This window comes from Corvus kubaryi, unplaced genomic scaffold, assembly GCF_017639235.1.
Source record: "Corvus kubaryi isolate FWS band 111438036 unplaced genomic scaffold, C.kubaryi_AGA036_p1.0 135, whole genome shotgun sequence".
In the NCBI taxonomy this organism is placed as follows: domain Eukaryota; kingdom Metazoa; phylum Chordata; class Aves; order Passeriformes; family Corvidae; genus Corvus; species Corvus kubaryi.
Window position 1 is genome coordinate 3,049,423 of NW_024580669.1, and position 18,422 is coordinate 3,067,844.

The window sequence follows — 18,422 nt, forward strand, 5'->3', positions numbered from 1 at the left end:
ATATATTTTTTTAAGCTTACAAATGGTTTTTCCATGCAGAATCTGGGTGCTGTGGAGAACTAATGTTTGTCTGCTGTGGATGAGTTGGTGATCGACAGGGTGATGGCCCAGCTGTCCGTGATAGTTTCATGTCTTGTTTTAGACTGCAGCCACAGATTCCCCATTTTATCTTTCTGCCCCCTGTGCCTGAGCTATTTTGGCAGTATTTCATTGAGAATTTCTGCAGAGATGTCTTTTTAAGTTAAGTATGGGTGTATGTAAAACAGAGGCAATGAATTGCTTGTTTTCCATACATTCAGTTTTGCATTTCTTGTGCAGTTGTCTGTGTCAAGTTTGCTTTAGAGTGATGTAACAGACACATAAACAAATACAAACTGGTAAAGCTTCAGTATAGACTGACCATGTGTATATATATATTAGGAAAAGGAGTTCAACACTAATAAAAACTTGGACAAATTAAATTGACAAAGCTGCCCATTACCTTGGCAAAAAGTCCCTGTCAAAAGATAAACTTTAAAGCTAGAATGCATGAAAGAGTCCCCAGATAGAATTAAAATTTAAACTGATTCTTGAGAGATAAGCTTTTTTTAAATCCACCTCTTTGCTGCAAGTCAGGATTTTAAAAATAAATTTCCCCTTTAAATCTCTTGAGCGATTTTCATTTTTTGCAAGGCCGCACTGCTGGTGTCCTGGAAAAATGGAGAGTTAGAGCTTTATCAGTTGGTGCCCTGAGGTATGTGGCAAAGAAGCTAAATCCTTGAAGATTAGCAAAAAAAATGCAGCACATGGCAATAAGGGGCTTATATGACTACTAGTATTAGTTCAGGTGAAAGAAGTATTGCTTATACATAAAACTGGACAAATCCACTGACAATGTATTTTTAGTTAGCTACAAAGGAGTCTTATATTGCTGGACTTTACCTCTTTGGTGATTTGGGAAGCTTAGTAATCCACTGTAAATGCTCTTCTGCTGGCCCCAATTCCCAGTATTACTCCCGAATGCTGCTCTTTCGTTTTAACCCCTAAAAGTACATGTTTCCTTAATTTAGCTTTTAGATCACACAATGACTTATTTAGCCAGCAGTTGTGCTGCAAGAGCAAATGATCGAGTTACAGCTTGGACGTTTAATCTGCCACGGCGCGTCCGCCTCGGAGGTGTAAGCACAGCCCGGGAGATGAGTTCGTGGGCTCGCTGCAGTTTCAGCTGCTGATGGCCAGGAGAAAATACCAGATTCCTAATATTGCTATAGTTAAACAAAAGAGTGACTCAGCTGTAATGTTCCCATTTTTGAGCCTTGTAGTTATTAGCTAAGTGCACATCCCGTCCTGTTGCGTGATTGAGGCTTTTTATCAAGTTTTTCCTGGAATTTTGCCCCAGGCTGCTGAAAGATACAGAGCAGCAAATAGAACACTGCACAAATGGCAGAAAACAGAAGCTGAAGGCTTCGTGATGGGAGTGTTTGGTGGTGGCATCAAGGAGGAGAAGCTTTGTCTCAGGGCTTGCCTGCCCCATGCCCTGCAGTGGTGTTGGGTGCTGCCCTCAGAGCCAGAAAAGGAGATCTGGGGCACTGCCTTGCAAGCTCCACCAAATGGAAAACAAACACTTGGAGCAGTTACACCCGTCCTGTACGCCACAGATTACCGGGCGTGCTATAGGAGTGACTGAGCAGCTCAGGGAGCAGTGCTGACCCAGTTTCAGCTAGCCTTAATACGCTGAGCTGGAAACTAAAGTAGTTGAGGAACTGCTTCATGAGAAATGGAGCCATCCTTGCATCAGAGCAGAGCTTGCCAGAGCTCCCCCAAAGTAAGCTACTTTTGCTCCTGTATCAAAATCCTGATACCAGTGTAGAGGAAGACCAAGCTCCACAGGATATAGCTGTGAATGCTCCTAAGTTTTCTCACTGCTCTAATCATGTAAACCCTACACACAAACCCACATTGTAGAAAGATGCTTCCTCTCCTCTTGTATCAAAGGATAAGATTTGGGATTGTGGTGTAGCCCTGTTTTCCTCTCCCAGCAGACTGGTATTTGAGCATAAAGAAGTGGTTTATGTGCTTTTCTTCTGCCACATGAGCCCACACCGCCGTTGTTTAGAATAGTACCAAGGACCTTTATAAACGACGTGGGCATCTCTCTGTGCTGTGTGCTGAAAGCTACAGCAGCAGTGCCTGTCCTAAGGTGCTTTGTAGTCAAACCAGGCACTACAGAAGAAGGAGAAACCTGCAGGAAAAGAGGCAGGATAGCCTGTGCAAAGCCATGTTCCTGAGCCTCTAGTACCCAGGGTTCAGTTCCATGTCTCATGGGTGATGTTACAGGTTAAGATGATGGGAAAACAGAGGAGAGACTCACCTATGGAAGGTAACAGTGAAATTGTTGCAGGCATTAAAAGCTTCAGAGGAAGCTTTTACATCATTCTGGGGCAATGATGTAACAAAAAAAATGGTGCTGCATAAACAAAAGAGCAGAGAGAGGCCTGTGAAATCAGCTAATCCATATCCATGGAAAGCTGTATTGCAAAGCACAGTTCACTGTGTCAGAACAGGAACACCTCTCATGCTGCACTCCTCCTCTCTCTGGCCTAGACATCAACTGGAGAGCAGGTCCAATTCTTTGGCCAAAATGCGTGGCAAGAGATTTTGCTATTACCTTTCTCAATATAAGCCCCGCCTGAGCCCTCCCACTCTGGCCTGCTCTCTCCCCCACTGCTTTCTGTGCTTTGCATTGATTGTCTGCCCTTCCTTTTTCTGTGAAAGCTTTATGAAACTGGAGATTTGGTTAGGTTTCCATTTAGTGTCTGCATATTAGTTTTGTCTCTTAAGTTCCTGGAGCAGATTCAGCCAAGTGGTTATTTTATTAAGTGTGATGACACACATGCACAAAATGAGATCAGTCTCCAACTCTCTTCATATATATATCTCTCACTATATATAATGTATATACATTTGTCATATATGGATGTAAGTTGAGTAATGTATGCCTGGAGAAGCATTACAGTGTCAGCTGTAGCATCTGTGGTCATTCTGTACAGGTTTTGCAAACCAGTAGCTCAATGGGAGTTGGTAATTTTGGCACATACTAGTTCCATAAGTTCAAGGACGCATTCAAGTGGTCTAAACTCCACCAGATACCAAGATTGGAATCCCAGGCCACTTGAAAAATAGTCATTAAAAACCTCAGCCTAATTGCAGTAAAATGCAGTGGCTGTTACGCTTGTGTGGATAAGCACTTTATTAATAAAGTATTTGGTGTCGGTGAATTCAGCTTGGAGTTTATTTGCTTCCTTTGTCTCTCTTTTTGATTCAAGAGAGTCATGGTACATTTATGCGATGAACCTGGGAAATAATTTAATTTAAATCTCAGAAAAAAGTGCAAACACCAATGGGTGCCTGACAAGTTTGAGTACTAAGGTCAAAGCATTTCATGTCATTGTTTAGAAGCAAGCTGGGAAGTTTTGTGTCTCTAGAACAATACTTAATCAGGAAGATATGCTCACAAATTGTATGAGCAGGTACAAATGCAGCAAAATTTCAAGTTGGTTTTTTTAGCTTAGAGTTTGTATTTGTGAATTGCCATGGCTGGGCCTCCAGCAGACTGAGACCGTCCACGCCATGGGATGAAGAGTGAGAGAGCAGTGATTAGTCTGTCATAGTTTTGTCTCATTAAGTTGATATACTCTGGTTAACTGCATCAGTGCTTTCATGTAATTAATATATTTTGGGAGTCTGCTTGCAGTCTTTGATTGATGATTGTGTTCCCCTGTACAGATAAAGGTGGAACCAGTTGTTCCGGCTCCATCACCGGTTATTCCTCGGCTGACTTTAAGAGTGGGTGCAGGCCAAGACAAGATGTAAGTATGAATAAATCCATCTGTGAGGTGTATGCTCACCACAGTCCATCCTCTGGCACTTGTGGGAGCTCTTCTTTTCAGTGGAAAGCACTTCAAAGTTAGCAAATTATACAGCCAAGTGTGTTCTCCAAGTGGGACCCATCACCTTCCATCCATCCTACTGTGTGTCCCATTCCATATCTTTCTAGGGCATGGATTACAAGACTCCATCTACACTGCTATGATGCCTCCAGTGACATTTAGTGAGGTTTCTGTAATGGATGGTTCTCTCCTGAGTATAACCTACAGCTAAGTTTCACAACGCTCCCCAGCTAACAGTTGTTTTATGCTTTAAAACATAACAGTTGGAATTCCTTTATACACATCTGTTTTATTATAACTGTTGATGATTATTCATGAGTGTACCTAACGCGTTTCAAGTGCTGGTTCATTAGCTCCCTAATTATTGGGTGCTGTTGTACAAATAATTGTTACTTTGTACTGGATGAGCATAAGTAGGATGATCCCTATCCTGAGATCATCCAGCATAAACAGAAGGCTGGAGAGGCTGGGGAAACCATGCATCACTTAGGCTGGTCGTGTGCTGTATGTGAAGGGTTTCTTTTAATCAGGTTTTTCGTGTTGATTTCATGGCACAAAGCACACTTTCATGTCTGATGGTAAACATGAGTACCACACAGATCTCTCATGTCCATTCCTCACATTAAATATTGCTAATGCAGTTGTTTCTTTCATAAAGCCATTATGAATTAAACCCCCTAATCACTAATTTTTCTGCTTTAGAAGTTAAATGGGATTTTGATTGTTATTGTCTTTTTCTCTGCTGTCCTACTCCTCCCCAGTAGGTAACTATGGCTTTTAGTGATTTGAAGCTGTTAAGGGGACTTCAGTCTTTCCTTGGTGTCTAAGGAACACCCCCACCCCAATTATTAACCATTTTTGCTTTCTGCCTTTCACAGTATTTGAGTGTGATCTAAAATTTCTGTGCCTCATATTGCTGTACAAAGTTCCAGCTTTCTCGGAATACTTGCCTGTCCTGCTGAGCATGATTTGAATGTGCATGGCTGGACATGCTGTCCCTGGAAAGCCCACAAGTCCATTTTCCTCCTTGAGGAGCCGTGGATACTTTTGAATTCTGCTTTTTCAAGGACTGTAGAGTGTTTATATGAGGTAAATTAACTCAGATTTTCAAGGCAGAACTTGTCAATTAAAGTTCTGAAGCCATATTTTAGCACCAAAGAGCTGACTTTGCTTCCAAGCTTATCTCACTCCAGTCTTTCTCATACCCACACACATTTTGAGAGGGGACTTCCGACTCCATCTGTTTGCTACAAATCATGTGGGGGCATCATTGTCATCCCTGCCCACCGTTAGTGGGTCTGAGATACTGACATCTTGTTTCATGGCCTTTTGGGAAACTCACTTCTATTCCAGATTCATTTTTGCATCTTTAGCAGCACCTTGGCCCCCGTCTGAGGACCTCATAACAGGCAGAAAGAAAAGCTTTTTGATGTGTTATGGTCAGGGGAAGTTAAACTTATGTTTCATCTGTGTTGGTAATGAGGTTCTGAATATCTGGCAATTATCATATAGAAATGTGTTTGAATTAGCCTGTCTATAGAGTTTACTGGCATGGGATTGTTTGAGGATACCATGAATCTCCGTGGAAAGGTGCAAGGAAAATTTTTAGGGATTCAGAGAATTTGATGAGTGGAAACTAATGGAGAAATTGGTTATTTCAATTTCTCTGTTAGTGGAAGAGCTGTTTGGAGGCTTTTGGAGGTACTCAAGTACCTGTTCAATTGGAAGTTCATTTGTTTGGGGGAACTTGGTATAAAACATCTTGAATGGAAGCACGTACAGATCTTCATGAGGCCACGGGGCTTTCAGGTGTCTGAAGCAAAAGTGTCAGATTGATGGTGCATGGAATAGAGATTCTCATCACACCATAAAATCAGCACAACCCCGGCATAAGTTGGCTGAGTAGCAGAGCGGTGGTGAGGAAAATGCCTTTGCAGTGCAGTGAGCAGTTGGGGCTCTTCAGCCTGGAGAAGTCAAGGCTCTGGAGAGACCTTAGAGCCCCTTCCAGTGCCTAAGGGGCTCCAGGAGAGCTGGAGAGGGGCTTTCTACAAGGGCATGGAGTGACAGGACAGGGGGAAATGGCTTCAAACTGACAGAGGGCACAGTTAGATTGGATATGAGTAAGAAATTCTTCCCTGTGAGGGTGCTGAGGCCCTGGTACAGGTTGCCCAGAGAAGCTGTGGCTGCCCCATCCGTGGAAGTGTCCAAGGCCAGGTTGGACGGGGCTTGGAGCAACCTGGTCTAGCAAAAGGTGCTCCTGCACATGGCAGGGGGTTAGAACTGGATGATCTTTAAGGTCCCTTCTAACCCAAATCATTGTATGATTTTATAATTTCACTTCTTGACTCCTCTGCTTGAACCAGTATACAAAGCAGTGATGTCAGCAGCAGGAAAGTCTTCTCTCTTGGGTTTGTGAAAAAAAGTACACATTCCTCGCAGATTCAAAGTAATACCTGCATTCAGGCTTGTCTGGAGTGCAAACGTTCTTACAACACACATCAGTTCAAAAGAAATGGCTGTCAATAACATTGGGTTAATAGACATGAAAATGTACTATTGCTGAAGGATGGACAAACCAATATTGGAAAGATGGTACTACTTAGGAGTTTTTTTGCAAGTGTTTTAACTGCACAGTAAAACAAGAAGAAAGAAGATTATTATCAAACCATTTCCATCTTAGTTGTAAACAATTACAGCAGTACTTGCATGGATGCCACATTAGAAGAAATTTACTGGATTCCATTCTAATGCAATTAGAGCTAATTTTGTTCTTTAAATGAATAAAAGGTCAGCTAGTAAATCTAGTTTATCTCAAGTCCAGGCTTCAATAAATTGTTTTATTTAATTTGTTGTAAAAGATCTTATCCTTAATGGACCTTGCTCTTATTGGTTTGCTTGGGTTCTAAAATATTTATGACCACCTTTTTAGATATGATTTGAATGATATGTTGGAAGGGGTTTTCACTTCTTTTTTTTCCATTCCAGTATTATCAAGGTAGATTGCTAACTGAGTTAGTATAGGAAGGAACTAGAGATACTATCTTTTTTCAAAACAAAACAAGCAAAACAAAAAACACAGCTAGTGTAGACTTTTAAATTTTAAATGAACTGCAAATGATGAGTAGAGTTTAATACTTTTATTCAATTACATCATGGCTTCTTTTTGTCTTGTTATTTTTCCTAAGCACTATCATTTTTCAAACACAAAAGTTTTTTAAAATCATATCTATTGATAAGGTGTTGACATTCCAGCTGCTACTACAGCTGACATAAACTTCAGCAAAATTACATGCTGTAATGTTTGATACTTCTGATAAACTTATTCTACATTTAAATACAACTTTTAAGAAAAAACACATGGCTGCTGACACTAATGCCAGAACACAAAGCACAGTACTACTCACTGGGTGCTGTTTCAGTGTTTCTATGCCCTGGAAGCAGGATATATGTTTTTTGTGAAATCAGGTCTCCAAATTTACCTTTAAAATTTCAGACTTTTGCTCCAGACTCGTATCATAACTCTGCTGTCAGCAGGGAACCTGGAAAGCAGACAGGAGAAGGGGAAAGGCAGGCATTTTAACAATGTTTATGGTAAACCTGACCTGCTGCTCTAATGAAATTGCCCCTTGTCTTCTGTAATTTTTAAGTGAGGAGATATGTGACTTTCCAAAAACAAATCATTCACATGCTCAGATATGTATGCATGTGTGCCTATAAAAATGTATAGTAAATAACCTGTGGATTGTAAGATAAAATCCTAAAAGGATTAAGAGATAAAAAAGTTTTGTTACCCAGATACTTAATTGGCCCCACTACAATTCTTTATTACTTGGTAGGATATTATCAGTCCAAGGGCAAGTTATTTTCCTGTGGAGGCTCATTCAGCTGCATGATATCCCCTGGACGAAAGCCACCAGCACAACCAGCTGACATCCTGTGCAGGGCATCTCAAAACCAAGGGTCAAGGTAGAGAAATGATCATAGATGTGACCTCCCTGTGTAATATCAGTGACCCAAAAGAATATTTTTGGGAGTAAGAGGACAGGAGAACCTGGTTTATTACACCAAGTTTCTTGTTTATCCATCTAAGAACTTCTACCACACTAACAGGGAAGAATTGATTCCCAATATCCAATCTAACCCTGCCCTTTTTCAGTGGTATTTGCTCAAGAATTTGTTATTTTAAGTGCAACACAAAATTTCAGTAAAGCAGTTCTTCACCCATACTTTTTGAAATCCTGCAGAACTATATAATCTCACCTATAGCATGCAGAGTGCATCAAGTGTGTGTTCACCAAAAAAAGAGATGTCTTAATGATGGGTCTTCTACCTGCAACAAGCTTAATTTACAGAAGAGTTGAGTTGAAAACTCTCCAGAGATTGAACTTTCTTGCGAAAACTTCACACACACATGCACAATCAGACTTTAAAAGGTCATGGCACCAAGGGAGGAGAGAAGAAGGTTTTAACAAATATATCCATATGCTTCTTATTGACCTGGCTCAAGACAAGAAATTAGGCAAGGACTGTGTTGGTGCTCCCCAAAACTCACTGGGGATCAGAGTTGCTGCTGTAACATGAATATGTGTTCTTTTAAAACTGTTCAAGCTCTATTTGAGTTGTGGAAGAACAGCTGGATATCCAAGAGTTTGCTGCTAGTTAAACTAGAATCCTGCCCTATGCAGTTTCCAAGAATGCATCTGATTGTTACAGAATCATCTTTGGTGTATGTTCAGGAGCTTCAGTTTTTAATAGGGTTGTTCTCATACAGATAAATCAGAGGGTGTGAACAGACTTTTGAACTTTGGGTGCTATTTAGTGGAGCACTACTCAGACTTCGATAATTTACATTACTGTCTTCATAGTGTTTGCCCACAAAAGCTGAATAATGGGGCTCGTTATGATGCCATGAAGATTTTTGCCTTTTCTTTTATACCCCTGTTATACCTTTTTACAACTTCTGTATTCCTAATAGTTTTTGCCTACATTCTTGGACTTGTTTGTCAAGCTAAGAGGCTAAACATCTTAGAAGCTTGGTAGTTAGGGATCAGTGTGCCCCAGACCCCAAGGTCCTCTCCAGAACACATTCTGTAAACCAAGATAGAACCATCCAAGGGAAGGCTCCTTGGGGAGGGGGGCTCAGTTGAGCCTCTCATTGGGGAATCTTTGATAGATCTGCTAATTAGTAACACCTATAATGTTACACCCAATGTTGGGAGGACACGCACTCAGTGGGGTGCATCTCGATGCATATGGCCTGGACGTGTGCACCTAAGGATCCTTAAAATAAATACCAAGGTAAAATCCCTTTTCCCCTTCTAACCGTGTTTGACTCTTGATTTTAAGACCAGGAAAAGGCGTCAGTTGAGCTCCCTGTACAGGCATATACAAATTGTTTGCTTCCAGCCTTGGCTCTCTAAGTGTGGCTGGGGAGGGAAGGATTGGCTTTTTATTGACTTGTCAAGCCTTAGGTTTGCATTACCAGCCAAGTAGCTCATGACCCATTCCATTTATTGCACTGTTTTGTGGTGGGGAAACAGGTAAAGGAATCCTGCTGGAAGCCCCTCCTCCTGCACGTTTCGATGAATAAGGGCAGTGTTTGGAGCAGTTAAGGCACCGTGACCAAAGCCTTGGGCAGACGGAGTGGCAGCAGCATGGGGCTATTGTGGGGGACAGCTGTGGGCGGTGTTGGTTACCCTGAGAGACCTTCCTTATTCAGGGGAAAGTTCCAGAGGAGAACTCACTGAGGAATTAAAGAGGAGGGGAAAAAAGTGATACTTCAGGGAGAAAAATGGAGAAGGGTGAACCACTGTTTGGGAAAATTAAACGATAGAGTGCGGGCAGTAAAAGTCTGTGTTTATTGCTGTGCTAATGGGCATCCCAATTATTTTAGCAGGGAAAGGCTGTGTTAACTGTGCATTGACACAACTGCTGCTCTGGGTGCCGATCCAACTTCTGCTGTAAAAGAGCATGTAATGGTGAAATCATTTTTGATATGATCAATAGACCACCTAAGTGAGGAGACAGAGTAATGAAAAATGATCTTGCTCCTCTCCAAGGTGTGCTGAAGGAATTCCAGTGATCTTTACAGCTTTCATCAATCTTTGCGAGTGTATTTACTGACATACCCACATTTCTCTGTTCTGTGGTCCTTTAAGTTATAAGAGCTGGAGGACTGATTTTTAGTGCCTTTTTAAATTCTGAATGTATTTTAATGAAGATACTGTCTCAGCTATGATTCATATTCCTTTCCCAATTGTTCTTTTGTAGTGTAACATATTGGCCCAAATCCTGCAGTAAAATCCCCATGTGTGGTCCTGTATCCATCCAAAAGGCTTTTTGACTTTGGTGGAGGTTCCCCACCCTCTCCCTTGTTGCAGGATTGCAGCTTTTACATGAAAAAAAAGTGAAAAATACCATATCCCTTTTACCAAACCAAGTAAATTATAATTTTTGTTTATATTTCTAGAGGTGATTTAGCACAGCTTTTTCTTCCTTGAACGTGAATTAAATTTACAACTTCAGATGTAGTCCTTAGCTTTTTTCTTCCTTTTTTTTTTTTTTTAAATTACTGCAGCCATCCCAACTAATTATTCATCCTGTTTATGGTAGGTAGTAGTTGGTGGCAAGTTATTTTCATTTTGCTGCTGGCCACATTGGGTGATGACTCCAAAAGTGAATCCATAAAAAGGCTTGAGTCATTAGAAAACAAAACAACTTACTGTGAGATACTTTGATTTTGCTCTTTATTGCTCAAGAGTTAAAAAAAAAAAAATGTATACTGTATACCACAATTTAAAAAAAAAAAACAACTTCAGGCAGGTTTAGACACATGAGGGAATTGCTTGTGTAAATGGCCATGAGCAGCTGCCCTTATGAAGCACAACAGAAACTGATCAAATATGTGTGAAAGATTAGAAAGGCAGATGGGCATTTGTTTCAAAAATAGACTTTCCATAGAGGATGACTGCAAGAGAAGGGCACTGATTTGGTCTTGTCTTTGACAGAGGTGCTTCTTTTTATTCACTCTTTTATTGAGGTTTTTAAACAAAAGTGAGGAAACTCCATAGACCTGAGGATTTGTGGGGTGGTTCCTGGGAGCTGGATGTGGACAAGAAGACCGTAAAGAAATAGCCTCAAAAGAGCAGATGGTCCTACCTGAATTGAATGAAGTTGTCTTGTTAGCAATTGATCTTTAGCTGTACAGAGTCTCCAAGTCCAGGACTGACTGTCTTACTTGTCTCTTTCAAAAACAAGCTTGGTGACAAGCTGAAAATCACAGCTTTAAAGATCTTCTAAACCCGTGCTGGTACAACTTTCTGGTAGTTAGTAAAATTCATGTTCTATACCAGTTCCCACCAAAAAGGGTGGATATAGGACTGGTTTATGGGCAAGCATAACACACAGATTGTGCATCCCATAACATTTCCCAAAACAAATGACAATAAAAGGCAGTTTGCAGGGAACATAGAAGAGAAAGTTTGCAAAGAGCTCATTGACATAAACATGTTTTACCAGCTTATGGTTTTGCTCTTGAGAACTCAGCAGAAGGAGTTGGTGCCAGGTGGTTTTAACATTGAAGATGTTTGTTATTGATGATAAGAGAGAAAAAAAAAAGATGAAAGGTACCAAGATGCCACGCTAGCAGCTCAGTTTTGTTTTGTCAGACTGGCAGTGAACCATGCAAAGGTGGAAGTCAGAATGGTGAGAAAATGGGAGGGAAATTTAGGAGTCATCAACAGAAAGGTGTCTATGGTTGTTGGGGAAAATCTCTGGGTGTAACAGATACAGAGGGTGAAGACCAAGGACAGAACTCTGTTTCACTTAAAATAATGGGAAAATAAACAGTAGAAAACCTGTAACTCAATTTCAACAGTGCAAATGTCCATAAACCAAAGGAGTCAGCTGGAAATGTCAGCTGGACTGAACACCTAATGGCTTCAAAAATGGTGTTTTCTGACAGTGGGAACGGGGCACTTGTAGCAAAATGACTACAGTGAATTGTATTAATAGCTCCTTCTGAAAGAATATCAGGATTCAGCATCATATCTCTAGGAAAAAAGAAAGTTAATGTGTCCAAGGCTGAAGACTGTGGAGGTGAAATCCAAGTGAATTAAATGTTTTAAAGGTTATTGAGCAAATAGGAAAAGAGAAGAGAAGAAAGACCATGAAAATGAAGACAGGGAGATGATGAAGAATAATACAGGTATGAGCCAAGACCTGAAAGAACACATTCCTTCTGGTTACATGTGCATTCAGTCCTTCCCTGAGGACTAGGACAAGATGGGTAACAGCAGCACGTTGACTGTAGTGGAAATTGCCATAATAAATCGGGAAGGAAAATACTGGGACCTTTATACACTGAAATACACTTTTTCCCGAGTTCTAGAAGAACTGGATGGTAAATTTGCAAACTTAGTGACAAGAAATTTTTAACACAGTTATTGTTATTTTAAAATGCAGTGTTTTTCAAATCCATTTTAATAAACAGTAGTTAAAAATAGAGGTGCTAAAGAAGGGAAGAAAGGAACCTGGTGACAGCATTATACATAAATATAAGGCAAATTTTGGATGAAGATCCAATTAAAGGCTCAGAAGTGAAGGAATTAAAACAGAATTGTGCCATATGAGTAGGTTTTTTATCAGTCTTTGATAAAGCAAGTGATTCTCTGGGTTAGTATAGTCCATTTGACAGTCCCTGCAGGAGATGGGGTTTTCCTGCTGTTTTCCTGACATGGATCTTGGGTGTCTGTTTCCATCACCAATGCCAGCAATAGGACAAGAAGCAGCGGGCAGAAACTGATGCACAGGAAGTTCCACCTGAACATGAGGAAGAACTTCTGTCCTGTGCAGTGACTGAACCAAGCATGGGAACAGATTGTCCAGAGGGAGTGTGGAGTCTCCACTGGAGATACTCAAAAATCAGCTGGACTCAATCCTGTGCTCTGGCATGGCCCTGCTTGAGCAGGGAGATCGGACCAGATGACCAGCCCCCTGTGATCCCTCCCAGCTGGACCCATTCTGGGATTGTGTGAATGGGGAAGAGCAGGTGCAGAGGAGGGCTTGGAGCACTGTTAGGGGTCAGTGTTGGGAGAGGAGAGCAACTTGGTGTGTTTAGTCTGGCTTATGAAGAGAGGTTATGATTGCTGGCTAGAAGTACCTCAGACAAGTAAATATTTTGGAGGGAGAAAGCAATTTAAGCTAAAGAGCAATGCTGGCACAAAAGCAGATGGGACTTAATTGACTATGAATGTAGGCTGGAAATTAGCAGAGGTTGCTGTGACACCAGGACAGTGAGATTTTGGAACAGGGTGATGGTGGGGACCCTTCCCCAGCTCTGTTGAAGTGGAGAATGGGCTGTTGATCTCCGTGTGCACCAGTGAAGGTCAACACACTTTACGTGGAAGAGGCAGGCACCCACAAAAGTGGATGTTATTTTGGAATACATGCTCAAAGTTCATTTTTCTTGATACAGAAGAATATCACATGGCAGGTGATGTTTAAGTGCTGAAGGCTTTTCACTTGCAAAATTGCTTGGGGCTCCACTGGAGGTTTGGTGCATTCTGGCACTCTACAAACTCACAAGTTGGTCACGGCCTGTGCTTGTGGAGCTTCTGTTTGCAATGTGACTTGTTTGCACAGCACAAAATATTCAGCAAGGCATAAAACAGCAAATAAATTTCCCTTTCTAAAAGTAATATGGGAATTAGCCTACATTACAGAGCTTAAATCATACTGATTCTTCTCCAGAGCTGGAACAAAATTTTCACAATCACCTCTAATATTTGAAGAATCTAAACCATATGGAAATTTCTTTATTTCCTTAGGTGTTTTTGACACTCTTACCCATAGGTCTTAGAGTGCTAGGTTTTTTCTGGTGCAACAATCCCAGTTCCAGGTGTGAGATTTTTCAGTTAACAAAATAGTTACATCACTTTCTAGCTTCAAGGAATTTATATCAATAAGGGAATATCAAAGCTAATAGATAATATGATGATTGATAATCCAAGTGAATTGCACCAGTTTCAGGTATGTCAATGCAGTTGTTGGTGTCATTTTCCTACATACAAAGACCCATTTAACTCCTTCTCCTTGCTTAAAAATGAGTCATGGGTTCAGAAAAGAATTAGGACTTTCCAAATGTTACTTTTTTCCTCTGGGCAGAGAAACAGCTCCTTGGGAGCTCTGCCTCTGAGAAACAAAGATTACTGTGATTTTTTTACTAGACCTTTCGAAGTACTGGTACAGCATTTTTTTGGAGCTCATTGCCCATAGCAATCATTCCACCCTGTGGCCCATATCCTATTTTTGAAAAGCCATTTCCCTTTGGTGCACGTCTTTCCCCTGTGTTTATGTGAAGCAGTCAATGGGGCTTTCAGCCGTAAGGATCAGAATGAAATCAAATAAATTACTTCCAAAGATAGGAAGCTATTTCACACCTTGGAGCTTCATTTTCCTCCAGATGTAGCATGTTACAGCTCATGCCACTTAGAGCTGATTTGAAACCAACTGACCTGTTGCGACACTTCAAATCTGGGTAGAATTTGCACTTTGCCTGCAAGCTGACGGTTTTCATCCTGTTTGGGTTTGCAACTATAACTGTGAATGGAGTGATTGCCTTGGAGTGATGATTAAAATGGGTTTTCATTCACTCTACCCTCCTGAGAAACAGAAAAACTTCACTGAAGTTTTCTTTTCTTCCTTCCCCTGGGTGCAGTGTTGGGCACAGTTTTACACCAGTAGATAAGCATTGATTCTTTGCTGTAAGGGTGATGAGACACTGGCACAGGTTGGCCAGAGAGGTGATGGACTTCCCATCCTGGAAGTGTTCAAGACCAGGTTGGATGGGGCTGTGAACAACCTGGTCTAGAGGAAGGTGTGCCTGCCCTTGGCAGAGGGGTTGGAACTGGAAGATCTTTAAGGTCCTTTCCAGCCCAATCCATTCTATGATTCCATGAGGCCTGACTTCTCAGCTGAGATTTGGATATGACACGCTGTTGTCTTGGCCCAATGCAGCCTTGATGTACTTGAGCAGGAATGGCAGTGGAAGATCTTAGTAAGTTCTCATATTGGGTTGAAGTTGTGTTTGCACTGGAACAGATTGTGAGGAAGAAAAATAACTTAAAAATGCCTTTGTCAGGAAGCTTTATGTTCTGCCCTTTTAGCAAAGGGGTCATAAAAAAACAACATGGAAAAATAATATTTTTAGTTTGTAATCATGCTATTTGAGGATTTTTCTGACTTTGTCCTTCCACTTTAAATTTCACATCCCTTAGGTTTTTTCCCTTTTTATTATGTTTAGATATGTTTTCTTGGCTACTACTGGGCACTCTCTGAACAATCAACACATGCCTTCAGTCATACATACACTGAGGTTCTGTGAGCAGGATGGCTCCTGCTGGCATGTAGAAAGAAATCCAGAGTGAATTTAGGTTGGACACAACCAAATGCATGGTATTTACATTAATTCTGGGACTTTTTCACAGGGAGTGGTAACCTGTAGTGACAATTTGTGGAGGCTCTTATTACCACATCTATTCCAAAGGTTTTCTCAAACCCCTTTATTCTGGAGGAACTGTTTTGATTGAAAAACAACTTCTAATTGACCTTTTATCTGTTTGTGATGCACTGCGAGGCAAGCAGCCTCCAGAGAAATGCAGTTCTCATCTCAGGACTCTGATTGTGTTGGTGGTGGTTGATATTCATTTGTGTTTGATTTCTGCAAAAAATACTCATTCAGCCTCAGTTTTAGAGTTCTTGGATTGGTGTGGAGAAGGAGGTGAATGTTTTTTTTAATATAGTATTGTACTTGCAGACTAAGTGATGATTTTGGAAACATGAAAACACATTTGGGAAAGAAAGTAACAATATATGTATGGTGATGTCCTGAGGAAGAGTTTAAATCCCAGCAGGACTCAGGTACCAGGTGGATCGAGGCTCTGCTGCAGTGAGAGCCGCCTACTTGCAGTGTGCTCTGTGCCTCAATTTTCCTGTCTATGAAACAGAGCTCATAAATCTTGCCATCATTTACATAGTGTTTTGATATCAGGTTTCTCTCCAAGTCTGAAGTAACAGTAATTATTAGTCGTGGGACTGCTATTTCCCTTTGATTTCTCCCCACCTCCATATTGCCATGTGTGCAGCCCCTTCTTCAGGACAGGCTAAACCACTCTTGCTGAGATTACTCCATCACCTCTAATGGTGTAGCACAAAACCATTCATTTCTCCACTCTGGAGTCTAAAGTCTCTGAACTTCATTAGCCCAAGGGAGTGGTAGGCCCAAGTGTGCTCCAAAATGCCGATCTCCTGTTCTGATAACTGAGCTCTAAAATCAAGATAAACAAGCTGCCCTATATACTGAACATGTCCTAATTGCACACTTCAGGCATGCCAGCCAATCAATGAGCATGTGTTGCTCACTAATGAATATTTGTAGTTTTGGAAGATTTCACATGTGGTGTTCCTTGCAGCTTCTGCAGTTACTATCAGAGTGGCTTCGAAGACCCTGTGCAGGAGGAGAACCTGGCTTTAGACCAAGAAACTCTGTGATTTAATTTCGCGTGTTAGCTGGGCATGGTCAGTCTTATTCAAATTGTATTAGCTAATACTTCTTTCAAACTGTTTACCCTGTGTGCAAAGTTGTGTTTAAAGCCCTATTAGCTAATACATTTCCTAGTCTAGACTTGGGGAGGGTTGACTCCCTGAAGAACTCATAGCAGGACTTTGTTTACTTGCAGGAGGTAGGAGAGAGAGGTGGGGAAAGAAGGGGCAGTGATGTTTGAAACCATCCAAATGACTTCTGCTGTGCCAATATTTTGCTGTCTGTCCCTATGCTCACTTTTATTATTGCTAAGAGTTTGTTTATTGAGAGTTGGCTCTCAAGTCATGAGGGTGATTTTACAAACCATGGAAGTACTGGCACCAACCAAACTCTTGGGCATTCAGCTTTGGGAGCCAGGGCTCTTTGTGGGAGCAGTGGAAGGAGGAAGACACAGACGAGGCATCTGAGTTGGGGTGGTCAGTCTGGCAGGAGCCCCAGGAGCCACACACTGAGACTTTCACTGAACCAGAAACACAACGTGAGCCAAAGAGAAAACTTCCTTGGTGGAAAATAACTGTGGGGTTTTGGATGTTCTCTACTAACAGGAGAAGGAGGCTGGTTTTCATGCATAGGTTGGTCCCAAGATGGTCTGATAGTAGGGCTTCCTTCCTTCTGCAAGTCACAGACAACGTAAATTAGGACTCCTGCAGTTTGACTCACAGTCTAGCACCTTACTGACACTTAAAAAGCCTTAGCTCCCACATTAGGTACCTGAAGCAATCACTGGGACATAAATGGTGTGAATGTCTTCAGCATTGCTGATGAAAAAATCATCTATCACCTTTTAGGTTCCACTGCACTCTTTGATTTTCTTCTCCTGTTCACTCATTGTAGGTGTGATGCAGGATTGCCAAACTCATTGCTCTTTTACTAAGTCTGTTTTTACTATAACTTCCCATAGTTCTTATTTTGTAGTGCAAGTGGCATATCTTATGAGAAAAAACACCATTATCTCAGCCAGACATTACATACTGTATAATTCCAAGCCTTTCTCAAATGATCCTTGGGTTATTGACTTGAAATTCAGACAGTGTCTCAAATTGTAGTGATACTGCCTTTGGAATATCATAAGAGTTGCAATAACCTCTGAAGTTGAATGTAAAATTCCCATTGACAGTGGAGCTGGACATTCCTGGTTTTCAGGGTTTGATCCAATTTGAATTTGTCGTGGTTTCTCTACTGATGTCTCCATATTTTGCTTTCTTAAGCGATCCTTCTCCCTGGAACGTCTAACCTTTCCTTAAATCACCCTCTTCGTACGGTCCCGTCACAAATCAATTGCACTCCCACAGTTACCATTCAAATGTAAATAAATTAGTTAAATTATTTACCAAAATTTGGTAGAACAAATAGACCTATCCTGTGTTTTGTTTGAGGTTGTGGTTGTTTTGGGGGGGTTTTTTGTTCTGTTTTTTAAAACATCCTTTTCCTTCTCTTTACGTTTCTAACCTAGAGCCTTGTAGTAAGGGCTTTTTCTGGCTTGACTGTTAAATTGCATGCACATCAATAACATTGTGTATCAACAGTCATTAATAAACGTTGGGTTCTCTATGTATCCCCCTTCCTGGGCACAATTGTTCTATACAGTGTATTTACTAGAGCTACATCCTGTCTACTTCAGCTACTCGAGTAAGTAGCAATATTTTAACTGCTGAGTGTATAGTGTGCGTCATTTATTTGTCCTGACTAGATCCACTGCTGATTTCATAAACATTTGGGGAAAGAAATACCAAACTAGCAAATATTTGCAGAACCCCCTAATGTAGGATCTGAACAGGACGATATCGTCTCTCAGTTTGAAGATTAAAATCAGTCCTGTTCACAGCTGATTAACTTTCCTTTCTAATATTTCCCACAAATTGAGCTAATGCAATAAAACTTAACGAAACAAG

The 18,422-nt window shown here is 41.0% G+C and overlaps 1 protein-coding gene across 1 annotated transcript in view; it reads left to right on the forward strand.

Moving 5' to 3' along the window:
* The window catches only part of TAF3 (TATA-box binding protein associated factor 3), a 114,453-nt gene that overhangs the window by 88,582 nt on the left and 7,449 nt on the right, over positions 1-18,422 (forward strand). The window contains exon 4 of the mRNA XM_042052751.1: positions 3,766-3,848. Within this exon, the coding sequence (XP_041908685.1) occupies positions 3,766-3,848 (83 nt within the window). The remainder of the gene's footprint in view (positions 1-3,765; positions 3,849-18,422) is intronic.